Source organism: Aphis gossypii, chromosome 2 (genome assembly GCF_020184175.1).
Source record: "Aphis gossypii isolate Hap1 chromosome 2, ASM2018417v2, whole genome shotgun sequence".
Taxonomy (NCBI): Eukaryota; Metazoa; Arthropoda; class Insecta; order Hemiptera; family Aphididae; genus Aphis; species Aphis gossypii.
Genome location: NC_065531.1, coordinates 57554088 through 57568243, shown reverse-complemented (window position 1 = coordinate 57568243; position 14156 = coordinate 57554088). Strand labels below are relative to the sequence as shown.

General features: G+C 19.1%; 1 protein-coding gene across 1 annotated transcript; it reads left to right on the top strand.

Annotated features, from left to right (window-relative positions):
• Positions 1–8322: 8322 nt before the first annotated feature.
• On the top strand, positions 8323–10425 carry LOC126550049 (uncharacterized). The gene is made up of 4 exons (XM_050200847.1): positions 8323–8618; positions 8820–9182; positions 10084–10152; positions 10230–10425. Exons 1-4 carry the CDS (start codon positions 8346–8348, stop codon positions 10383–10385), a joined length of 861 nt encoding a protein of 286 aa, XP_050056804.1. The 5' UTR covers positions 8323–8345; the 3' UTR covers positions 10386–10425.
• Positions 10426–14156: the final 3731 nt, after the last annotated feature.

Genomic DNA, 14156 nt, shown 5'->3' with positions numbered 1-14156 from the left:
CAAAAATAAAAAAATCACCAAAAAATTTTGAAAATATATTTCAAAATTAAAAAAATCACAAAAAAAATTTTGAAAATATATTTAAAAAAATAAAAAAAAAAAGTCAAGTGGCACTCGGGGACTGCCGCGATAAAGCTATTGCAGTATTACATATTAACACGAAATAAGAAGTTAATAAAATTTAATAAAAAAAATAATAATAATAATATAATATAATATATTATATTATTATATTATTTTTATTATTATACTGTATATCGTCGCTGAAACTGCAACACCGCATATCTCAAGATTTGACAAAATGCATTTGTTTTGTTGGTAGATAACAGTGAATAATATTAAACTAAAATAATAAATAAATGATAACGATTATTATTATTATTATTTTATTTTCGGTAACCATGGTAACAATTAACGGGTAACGGTCACGCTTTTTCGTTACGAAAAATATATTTTCAGTCACCACGCCTGCGATAAAAGCTATGCAATAGCTTAATAAAATATATTTTGTTTTGAAATTATATTTTGAAAATATATTTCAAAAATAAAAAAATCACCAAAAAATTTTGAAAATATATTTAAAAAAATAAAAAAATATTTTGAAAATATAAAAAATAAAAAAAATATTTTGAAAAAAAAAATATTTTGAAAATTTATTTTATTTTGAAATTATATTTTGAAAATATATTTCAAAAATAAAAAACTAAAAAATTTATTTTATTTTGAAAATAAAAAAAAGTAAAAAAAAATATTTTGAAAAATAAAATTAAATAAACTTTGAAAATTTATTTTATTTTGAAATTATATTTTGAAAATATATTTCAAAAATAAAAAAATCACCAAAAAATTTTGAAAATATATTTCAAAATTAAAAAAATCACTAAAAAAATTTTGAAAATATATTTAAAAAAATAAAAAAATATTTTGAAAATATAAAAAAATAAAAAAATATTTTGAAAAAAAAAATATATTTTGAAAATTTATTTTATTTTGAAATTATATTTTGAAAATATATTTCAAAAATAAAAAAATTTTTTATTTTTTAATTATTTTTGAAAATTTATTTTATTTTGAAAATATATTTAAAAAAAATATTTCGAAAATATAAAAAAATCATAAAAAAATCATTTTGAAAATATAAAAAAATAAAATATTTTGAAATTTGAAAATTTATTTTATTTTGAAATTATATTTTGAAAATATATTTCAAAAATAAAAAAATCACCAAAAAATTTTGAAAAAATATTTCAAAAATAAAAAAATCACCAAAAAATTTTGAAAATATATTTCAAAATTAAAAAAATCACCAAAAAATTTTGAAAATATATTTAAAAAAATAAAAAAATATTTTGAAAATATAAAAAAATAAAAAAATTTTTTGAAAAAAAAAATATATTTTGAAAATTTATTTTATTTTGAAAATATAAAAAAGTAAAAAAAAAATATTTTAAAAAATAAAATATATTTTATTTTGAAATTATATTTTGAAAATATATTTCAAAAATACAAAAGCACCAAAAAATTTTGAAAATATATTTAAAAAAATAAAATATATTTTATTTTGAAATTATATTTTGAAAATTTATTTTATTTTGAAATTATATTTTGAAAATATATTTCAAAAATAAAAAAATCACCAAAAAATGTTGAAAATATATTTCAAAATTAAAAAAATCACTAAAAAAATTTTGAAAATATATTTAAAAAAATAAAAAAATATTTTGAAAATATAAAAAATAAAAAAATTATTTTAAAAAATAAAATATATTTTGAAAATTTATTATTTTGAAATTATATTTTGAAAATATATTTCAAAAATAAAAAAATCACCAAAAAATTTTAAAAAAATTTTGAAAATATATTTCAAAATTAAAAAAATCACCAAAAAATTTTGAAAATAAATTTAAAAAAATAAAATATATTTTGTTTTGAAATTATATTTTGAAAATATATTTCAAAAATAAAAAAATCACCAAAAAATTTTGAAAAAACATTTCAAAAATAAAAAAATCACCAAAAAATTTTGAAAATATATTTCAAAATTAAAAAAATCACCAAAAAATTTTGAAAATATATTTAAAAAAATAAAAAAAAAAAGTCAAGTGGCACTCGGGGACTGCCGCGATAAAGCTATTGCAGTATTACATATTAACACGAAATAAGAAGTTAATAAAATTAATAAAAAAAATAATAATAATATAATATAATATTATTATATTATTATATTATTTTTATTATTTACTGTATATCGTCGCTGAAACTGCAACACCGCATATCTCAAGATTTGACAAAATGCATTTGTTTTGTGGTAGATAACAGTGAATAATATTAAACTAAAATAATAAATAAATGATAACGATTATTATTATTATTATTTTATTTTCGGTAACCATGGTAACAATTAACGGGTAACGGTCACGCTTTTTCGTTACGAAAAATATATTTTCAGTCACCACGCCTGCGATAAAAGCTATGCAATAGCTTAATAAAATATATTTTGTTTTGAAATTATATTTTGAAAATATATTTCAAAAATAAAAAAATCACCAAAAAATTTTGAAAATATATTAAAAAAATAAAAAAATATTTTGAAAATATAAAAAATAAAAAAATATTTTGAAAAAAAAAATATATTTTGAAAATTTATTTTATTTTGAAATTATATTTTGAAAATATATTTAAAAAAATAAAAAACTAAAAAATTTATTTTATTTTGAAAATAAAAAAAAAGTAAAAAAAAATATTTTGAAAAAATAAAATTAAATAAACTTTGAAAATTATTTTATTTTGAAATTATATTTTGAAAATATATTTCAAAAAAAAAAAATCACCAAAAAATTTTAAAAAAATTTTGAATATATATTTCAAAATTAAAAAAATCACCAAAAAATTTTGAAAAATATTTAAAAAAAAAAAAAAAATAAAATATATTTTGTTTTGAAATTATATTTTGAAAAATATTTCAAAAAAAAAAAAAATCACCAAAAAATTGTAAAATATATTTAAAAAAATAAAAAAATCACAAAAAATTTTGAAAATATATTTAAAAAAATAAAAAAAATAAAATATATTTATTTTGAAAATATATTTTGAAAATATATTTCAAAAATAAAAAAATCACAAAAAAATTTGTAAAATATATTTAAAAAATAAAAAAATCACCAAAAAATTTTGAAAATATATTTAAAATAAAAAAATAGTTTGAAAATAATTTAAAAAAAATATTTCGAAAATATAAAAAATTAATATATTTTGAAAAATAAAAAATTAAATAAATTTAGAAAATTTTTTAAAATAATTATTTATTTTGAAATTATATTTTGAAAATATATTTCAAAAATAAAAAAATCACAAAAAAATTTGTAAAATATATTTCAAAAAAAAAAAATCACAAAAAAATTTGTAAAATATATTAAAAAAATAAAAAAATCACCAAAAAATTTTGAAAATATATTTAAAATAAAAAAATAGTTTGAAATATATTTAAAAAAAATATTTCGAAAATATAAAAAATTAATATATTTTGAAAAATAAAAAATTAAATAAATTTAGAAAATTTTTTAAAATAATTATTTTATTTTGAAATTATATTTTGAAAATATATTTCAAAAATAAAAAAATCACCAAAAAATTTTGAAAAAATATTTCAAAAATAAAAAAATCACCAAAAAATTTTGAAAATATATTTCAAAATAAAAAAATCACCAAAAAATTTTGAAAATATATTTAAAAAAATAAAAAAATATTTTGAAAATATAAAAAAATAATAAAAAAATATTTTGAAAATATAAAAAATTAATATATTTTGAAAATTTATTTAAAAAAATAAAAAAAATCATAAAGAAATTTTGAAAATATATTTAAAAAAATAAAAAAATATTTTGAAAATATAAAAAAATAATAAAAAAATATTTTGAAAATATAAAAAATTAATATATTTTGAAAATTTATTTAAAAAAATAAAAAAAATCATAAAGAAATTTTGAAAATATATTTAAAAAAATAAAAAAAATAAAATATAAATATTTTGAAAATATAAAAAAATTAAATAAATTTAGAAAATTTTTTAAAATAATTATTTTATTTTGAAAATATATTTTGAAAATATATTTAAAAAAATAAAAAATCATAAAGAAATTTTGAAAATATATTTAAAAAAATAAAAAATATAAAATATATTTTGAAATTATATATTATCACGAATATTTAGTTATCCCGCAATGTATATTATCACGAATATTTAGTTATCCCGCGATGTATATTATCCTGCAATATATATTATCACAAATATTTAGTTATCCCGCAATATATATTATCACGAATATTTAGTTATCCCGCGATGTATATTATCCCGCAATATATATTATCACAAATATTTAGTTATCCCGCAATATATATTATCACGAATATTAGTTATCCCGCAATAATATTATCACGAATATTTAGTTATCCCGCAATATATATTATCACGAATATTTAGTTATCCCGCAATGTATATTATCACGAATATTTAGTTATCCCGCAATATATATTATCACGAATATTTAGTTATCCCGCAATGTATATTATCACGAATATTTAGTTATCCCGCGATGTATATTATCCCGCAATAATATTATCACATATATTTAGTTTTCCCGCAATATTAATCACGAATATTTAGTTATCCCGCAATGTATATTATCCCGCAATATATATTATCACGAATATTTAGTATATCCGCAATATATATTATCACGAATATTTAGTTATCCCGCAATAGATATTACACGAATATTTAGTTATCCCGCAATATATATTATCACGAATATTTAGTTATCCCGCAATGTATATTATCACGAATATTTAGTTATCCCGCGATGTATATTATCCCGCAATATATATTATCACATATATTTAGTTATCCCGCAATATATATTATCACGAATATTTAGTTATCCCGCAATGTATATTATCCCGCAATATATATTATCACGAATATTTAGTTATCCCGCAATGTATATTATCACGAATATTTAGTTATCCCGCAATATATATTATCACGAATATTTAGTTATCCCGCAATGTATATTATCACGAATATTTAGTTATCCCGCGATGTATATTATCCCGCAATATATATTATCACATATATTTAGTTATCCCGCAATATATATTATCACGAATATTTAGTTATCCCGCGATGTATATTATCCCGCAATATATATTATCACAAATATTTAGTTATCCCGCAATATATATTATCACGAATATTTAGTTATCCCGCAATATATATTATCACGAATATTTAGTTATCCCGCAATATATATTATCACGAATATTTAGTTATCCCGCAATGTATATTATCACGAATATTTAGTTATCCCGCAATATATATTATCACGAATATTTAGTTATCCCGCAATGTATATTATCACGAATATTTAGTTATCCCGCGATGTATATTATCCCGCAATATATATTATCACATATATTTAGTTATCCCGCAATATATATTATCACGAATATTTAGTTATCCCGCAATGTATATTATCACGAATATTTAGTTATCCCGCAATATATATTATCACGAATATTTAGTTATCCCGCAATGTATATTATCACGAATATTTAGTTATCCCGCGATGTATATTATCCCGCAATATATATTATCACATATATTTAGTTATCCCGCAATATATATTATCACGAATATTTAGTTATCCCGCAATGTATATTATCCCGCAATATATATTATCACGAATATTTAGTTATCCCGCAATATATATTATCACGAATATTTAGTTATCCCGCAATGTATATTATCCCGCAATATATATTATCACGAATATTTAGTTATTAAAATTCATAAAAAAATTTTGAAAATATATTGAAAATATAAAAAAATATAAAATATATTTTGAAAATTTATTTTATTTTGAAAATATATTTAAAAAAAATATTTCGAAAATATAAAAAAATCATAAAAAAATCATAAAGAAATTTTAAAATATATTTAAAAAAATTAAAAAATCATAAAGAAATTTTGAAAATATATTTAAAAAAATTATAAATCATAAAAAAAATTTTGAAAATATATTTAAAAATATTTTGAAAACATAAAATATATTTTGAAAATTTATTTTATTTTGAAAATATATTTAAAAAAAATATTTCGAAAATATAAAAAAATCATAAAAAAATCATAAGGAAATTTTGAAAATAATTATAAAAAAATCATAAAAATATTTTGAAAAAAAAAATATAAAATATTTTTTGAAAATTGTTTTATTTTGAAATTAAATTTTTGAAAATATATTTAAAAAAAATATTTTAAAAATATAAAAAAATCATAAAAATATTTTGAAAATATAAAAAAAATATATATATTTTGAAAATATAAAATGAAAATTAAAGTGTTAGGTTTATTTTATTAATTAAATAATAACTTCAATTGACTTTTTATATTTTTTTTTCAGAACTGTTAATATATAATATCATACTCTATCCATGATTAATTAAAAATGATACAGCCCAAACATTACATTAATATGTGATTCATATTAGAAATTAATTTTAAAAAAAAAACCCTTAGAACAATTTTAGGTCTTAATTATTACACTTAAACCTACTGCACAACTTCATACATGGTTGCTTATATGAGGTCCTTAACTATATATTTACATTTTCTAAATATATTATATGTTGAGTATTGAATATAGAACACCACTTTATGTTATTAACCTGTTATACGTATAATTATTTATTTAATACAAATTATGATAAATATGATCAGCAAATTCAAAAATATACATAACTTACTAAGAAATAAGTATAGGTATAAAGGGAATAACAAGAGTCAATTATTAAATATTTATATTTATTTATAAATCAATATCATTATTTGTTTTGAAAATAATTTATTCATTGTCAATTTAATGCGTTTTTATGTAATTTCATTCGTTAATAATTCATTTTTTTATATAAATTATAAATAATTACAACTCTAACAGCTATATTGAACATTGTGAATACATTTAACTTAACAATATTTGATTTTCACTTCAATGACTTTTTGAAATAGTCATTTTCATTTCTTTGTAAAAATAATAAACAAATCTTTTCATTAAATCATTTAAAATAGTAGTTTGAATTCATTTAACATCAGTAATGGTCACAAACCTTACATCCTAATTCACCAGTTTTTTCTTTATTTAATTTGAAAATATAAATAAATATTAATAATTATGAGTGGGCGATCAGTATTAAATAATTTTAATTGTGGTTTTTTGGTATGCGGTATTGGTTGTATAAATTACAGCAAAAGGAACTTGAAGACGAACGGGATATTTTATTTAATACGATTTCTATTAATTTGTGAAGGTTTATACATAACCTATAACTACAACCAATGGGTAATGACTATGCTGAACTTTAATTTAATAGTTTATATACTAATATAAATATTTTAATATGTTGAAAAAGAATTTATGATTTCAAATTCAATAAGTTAGTATATTGGTTTCTTTCAACATTCGTTCTGATGACTCTGGTTTAAATATAATTTCAATATTTAATAGCACTTATACAATGACATATTTTATCCATACATTTCTGAGTAATTGTTACAAACTCCTAATTTTTTATACCTAAATTTTAAATAATATTATTACCAAAATTTATTTTTAAACAATTAATGTAGCACAATACCTTATAGAGTCTTAGAGTGTCTGCAATGTACATATATATATATAAAAAATAGGTAGGTACTAGTTACTTGTAGATCATAAGCTCAACTCAATAATAATAATTTTAACAATGACATTAAAGTATACCATAAATCAGCGTTTCCCAACCTTTTTTTACTCAACGTACCTTTAATTTTTTAAAAATCTCATATCGCCCTCCCCACACAATCAATTTTTTCAAAAGATTAACATTTTATTTTTTAACAAGCTATTTTAATAAAGAAAAAATATAATTTAACATTTTAATGCTACAATTTAGTTAATTTTATATTTAGATACCTACTTATAATATAAATAATAAAAACGTAGATGATAGATGAGTGCTCCCCTCAAAAAAACGCCCACTTTAAAATAAAAAATGTCCTCAATGGGGACGATAGCACCCACGTTGAGAATCACTGCCATATGCCCATACATACATATAACTATATTATAAATATAAATTAATCATTGATTATGAAATGTTTATATTTCGTATATAAATATAGGTAATACTTATTTAATAGTATAATGTATATAGTATATATAACAATTAACAGTACAATTAATTAATGCAATTTTATTTTATAGCTATCAATATATAGACAGGATGTGTTCGAATTTACATCGTTAATAATTATGGGCTGTTATGAATTGGCAGTTATTGCACCATTCATATCGATTTTATGGCGTGTATTTTTCGATAATCAATTATCTATAATATTGTATACGCTTGAAAAAATTCATAAAAAAATGATTCGGTTGAATTTGGTTGGTTCGATCAAAACAAAAATAAATTGGTATTTGATTGTTGGAATTATTGTAAATATTATAGCAAATATTATAACTCCGTTATTATTTCGAATACCAGCTTCTTCTGCCAAATCTATAAAAATATTACATATGGTAATTGTTAATCATTAATACATAAATATTATGATCTATAATAATTTTACAAATATTAAATAAACTGATTGTTGATTTGAAATAGATTGTTTGTTGATCTTTTTTTTTATCAAATATGTATTAAAACCAATGTTTATAAATAACTTAAATTAAAGATGAAGTCGTGATGTCATTTAAAATATTATGTTTTTTTAGGTTCAATGGAAGTTTATAAATGCTTGTGCATTTTTTGAATACATACTACTAATATTATACATACTGCAGATGCAGTACATGATAAATGATAACATTTTGGAAAGAAAATCATGCTTAAGTACATTAAAAGATATGTATTTGGAAATTATAGAATGCTTAAATCATGTCAATAGATCGATTTATGGTATGCCGGTCATTGTTGGATTTATTGCAGGAACAATTGGTGAAATCATTTTATTGTTATACAACAGTTTATTATTCCCTGAAGATTCTAAAAACGACATTTATCATATTGTACTTGCTTCTATAGAATTATTAGTAAAAATAGCCAATCTTATTGTATTATATGGAATCGGTCATTTCACGGAACAAAAGGTTTTTAAATAAAATATTATTATAATAAAATTTTTGTAAATTAACCATTTTTTTTAGTATTTATATACAAATATTGAATTAAATGTAAATAATAATAAATGTATAGTACAAGTTGAATCTGGCTGATTAAAATATACACAATACTAATCACATTTTCAAAAATAACAAAAAATATTAATTAAACAAAAACAAATAAAAAAGAATAAATTACAACTAATGTGAAGACTATCAGTGGCGAATACTGACTTTGATGTATATGGGAATGTTCGTTTATCATAATATATTATAGTTCTATTTAATTTATAACTAATAAACAATACACAAATTTGTATTAATTTATAAATAAGACTTTAATTAATTATATATATTGTATACAATAGCATTTTGTTAAATAATACTTTAATAATTGTAATTGAGACTTGACTAACTCTTTTAACTAAAATAAAAAAAATTGTCATTTACTAGTACACGTAAATTTTATAAATTATGTTGACGAAGCCCAACAGAATGAGCATGCCTCTGGTGATTAATACGCGGATGCTAGTAGAGAGGGTCTAGGAGATTTTTTTCTACAGCGATAACAAGGGTCGTATAGCTTGCGCACACATCTATCGCATGCTCTATCATTAAATGTTAGAATAAATAATATAATAGCATTTTTATTTCTAAGCATGCCTGGAGAATTCGCCACTACTAACCATTGATATTAACTCTAATATTATAATTATGTTATAAACCTCATTTTAATTAATAACACTATGAGTTTTCGTTTTCAACATTTTTGATAAGATTTAAACAATTATAGTAAAAAAGTGATCTTACATTAAATTAGAAATTTTAAGATTCTATATTGTGTTCGATTTGTATGTTCAGCTTATTTTAAATAATTTTTTGGTTTTAGATTAATCGAATAAGTTTAGTCTTATATCAATTGTACGTAATCGAAAGAAACCCCAGAATAAAACGTCAGGTATAACATGTATTTTATTTATTACATGTAATTCGTATTAAATTTTTGATTAATTTGTAATAATTATTTTTTTCAAGATCAAGTTTTTTATTTTACGAAGATTGCACGAACACTATCGTTTTGAGGTGTATGGAATATGTCGGATTACTTTAAGACAACTACTTATTTTATCAAACAAAGTATTATGTGCTTACTTATTTATTCAAATTCAGTTCAAATTAAATAAAAATTAAACAGATTTTTTTCAATCGTCATAGAATTAATCTATTGACAAGCCACTGATTTTACTTAGAATTATAACTAATTTAAGAAAATTTGTTTAAAAATACATATTACATAATAATTATATTATTTGTAAATATAAAAACAGTACATTTTTATTTTCTTTCATAATAAGTGTTGACTATATAACTCATCATTATGTAAATCAGTTAATTTTATGCATTAAATTTAATGATAAATCATTAACAATTTATAAAAAATATTTATATATTATTAAATAAAATAAAAAAATATAAAATATATTTTGAACATAAAAAAAATATAAAATATATTTTGAAAATATAAAAAAATTATAAAATATATTTTGAAAATATAAAAAAATATAAAATATATTTTGAAAATTATTTTATTTTTAAATTATATTTTGAAAATAAAAAAAATATATAAAATATATTTTGAAAATAAAAAAAAATTAAAAAATCATAAAAATATTTTGAAAATATATTTGAAAAAATAAAAAATATATTTTGAAAATATAAAAAAATATAAAACATTTTTTGAAAATATAAAAAAAATATTAAAAAAATGTACCGTATACTACAATTTTTTTTGCATACATCATTGTTTATAGGAATGTGCTTCACATTAAACTAATAAATATTTTTTATTTTATACATATATGATTAGCTGACTGAAAATCGTTGATGTATCTTAATGGCTCTATATTACGAATATTTTATACTGTATCTTAATATTTATTTTATAATCTATGTTTTTTAATTAAAGGTGCCATAATTCTCAAAAAGTTATTATATTTTCATTTGTTTAATAAATTATTACTCTTACCATAACAATTACAATAATGTACAATAATTACAAATACATGGCGGTTTGTATAGGCAATTTAGGTTCACAAATATAATTAGTGTTATCTTCTTTAGTTACCAGTTAGACGGTATAACAGTATTAAAAAAAAAAAAAAGCGGCAAGTGGGTACCGTTCTGCTGTACATTAGGGGGTGGGGTTGACCTCGGACTAGGGTAGGTTAAATTTGAATTTGAATAGGTATCATTGTATACGAAAAACGATTCTGAACGAAGATGATTTGTCAGCCTATAGGATATAATTTCCAGTGGTTGGTGAAAAAGGTGGTTTATGTTTATGGCCTGAATATACCAAAATTTAAGTTCTTTTATAATTATTGTAAGCTAAACTTATGAAAAATCTTGTATTAAATGTTCTACTCTTAGCTACCTATACAAACATTTTTATGAATTATACCTACAAAATAATTTGCAAATATTCATAATTTAGACGAATTTTCGTCAAAATTTGAACTTCAAATGCTAATAAAAAAAAATTGTGCCTATGTATTCTTATAATTTTTTAATCACTATAAGAATAACATATGAGGAACTATGTATACAATTTTCAAGTATTTTGATAGGGCCAAAAAAATTTTATCGACCCTTCAAAAAAAATTTTTCAGAAAAATTGAAAATTTCAGTTGTCTATAAATAGCTCAAAAAAACTCAAAATATTTTGAAAATTAAATCAAGTAAATAAAATTCCAATCTAAATAACTGGTAAAATTTTCAAGTATCTACGACTTATACTTTTTGAATTATAACAAACATCAAAAATCGTTTGAGGCTAAACCGTTATTTAACGCGGTTTTGTAAAAATTTAAATTTCAAACACTCATAAAATTTTTTGTCTGAATCCGGTAGAGTTTTTTTTACAGATATTTGAAGAAAAATGTATGGAGAACCTTGTACTAAATTTTCAAAATTTAGTTATAAAAGAAAAAAATTTTATGATTTTTCAACTTCAAAATTACTTGCAAATTTTCGCGTTTTCGACAGATTTCGTAAAAATTTGAACTATAAACGCTTATAAAAAAAAATTGTGACTAACGATTTTTAATTTTTTTTAACTACAATAAAAACAATTCATAAGGAACCTTGTATTGTAAAAACTTTTTGGTCACTTAAAAAAAAATTTCTCAAAAAAATCGAAAATTTCAGTGGTCTATAAATAACTCAAAAAAAGTCAAAATTTTTTGAAAATTTAACTATATACAGATACCACTGACATTAACATTTGGTGAAAATTTCAAGTATTTTCAGTGATTAGTTTTTGAATTACAACAATAAAAAAAAATCGATTTGGTCGAAATCTGGTTTTGCGTAAAAATTGCCGTTTTTCCGTCATTTTTTTTTTGTTTTTCTCGATTTTTTTGAAAACTGTTGGAAAATGTTAACTTTTTACCTGTATAATGCACCAAGGATATTCACTTTTACATCGGAAACCACCCCCATAATTTGAAATTGGAGCATTATTTCGACTAGTTATGCTGTACACAGACACAAAAAAAAAAACAAAAAAAAAACATACATCATTGTAAAATCAATACATTCTTCACTCCGTTCAGAATCTAAAATGCTTTAATGGTTTTAGTTATATGTTAACACTATATGAAATTATGAAAAATATTGTTGATCCACATTGTATATTAAAAGTAAGTATACACTTTTTGATGTTCAGATGTTCGTATAATTGATTTGTCAAATTTGAATTGAACGATAAATTATTGCACACATAAAACGATTCTGAGCAGATACGGTATGTCAGCCTATATTACTAAATTTATAATTATATTTCTATTAAAAATAGTAATTTATTTCACTTTCAGTGATAAAATAACGATTATATTATATAAATAGGTAATAGCTTAAAATTAATAATCTAAATATTTTGAAAATGTTATTGCATAATTTAATAAAATAAAATAATCTATAGTATAAAAGCAAGTCCCGTTTTTTGTCACACATTATTAAATACATTACTATTATACCTAAAGGTTTTATTACCACTTCTGTAGGAAAACATGTCCAATATTTTGACATTTTCAAATTTTTACAGAAATATGATATTTGTATCAAATAATCTTAATAATTATTATTTTAAGGTATGTACACTTAATAGCATTTTATGATCGAAGTAACTATAAGATGACTAGACAGAATTTTAAACACTCCCACAATTTTTAAACAACTATCCACGGGGGTGGAAAAAACGAGAGTGACAACTATACTAGTACAATATAAATTCCTTATAAATATTTTTGAATTTCTACAAAATTTTTTATTAAAATTTATTCTACAAACAAAATATAAACGCAATTATCGTTATTAGATTTTTGGGTTTTATTAAGAGCTACTTACCAGGAGCTTAGTATTTAATTTTAAAGTCTTAGCCTTACCTGTTGAAACTTTTAGACTCTAAACTATAAACTAATTTGTAGATTTCGGTGATCTTGATAAACTTTTACTTTGAATTCTTGAAAAAAAAAATCATGACAATGAATTTTTAAAAGTTTTAAAATTACAATAAAAACAACAATGTGGAATCTCGTATTCAGTTTTAAAATTTTTTAACCAAAGCATAATTTTTTTAGATTTATACTTTATGATTACCTAGTTAAATATTTTTTAAATTTCATACAATATAGAAAACAGTAATTTACATTAAAAGTGTACTAAAAATTCTTTAATTTTATGAATTATGAAAAAATATAAATAAAAGTGTTTGATAAAAAATAATTATTTTACACTTACAATTTACAATTACATCAACATTTAAAATATAAGCTCTCATCAAATCAATATCAAAAATATTTGTGGAATCATTCTTGATGTTTTTTTATATATTATTCACAAATTTAAGGTTTAAATAATAAACATTTTATGAATTTCAAACTACAAAATAATTTGCAAATG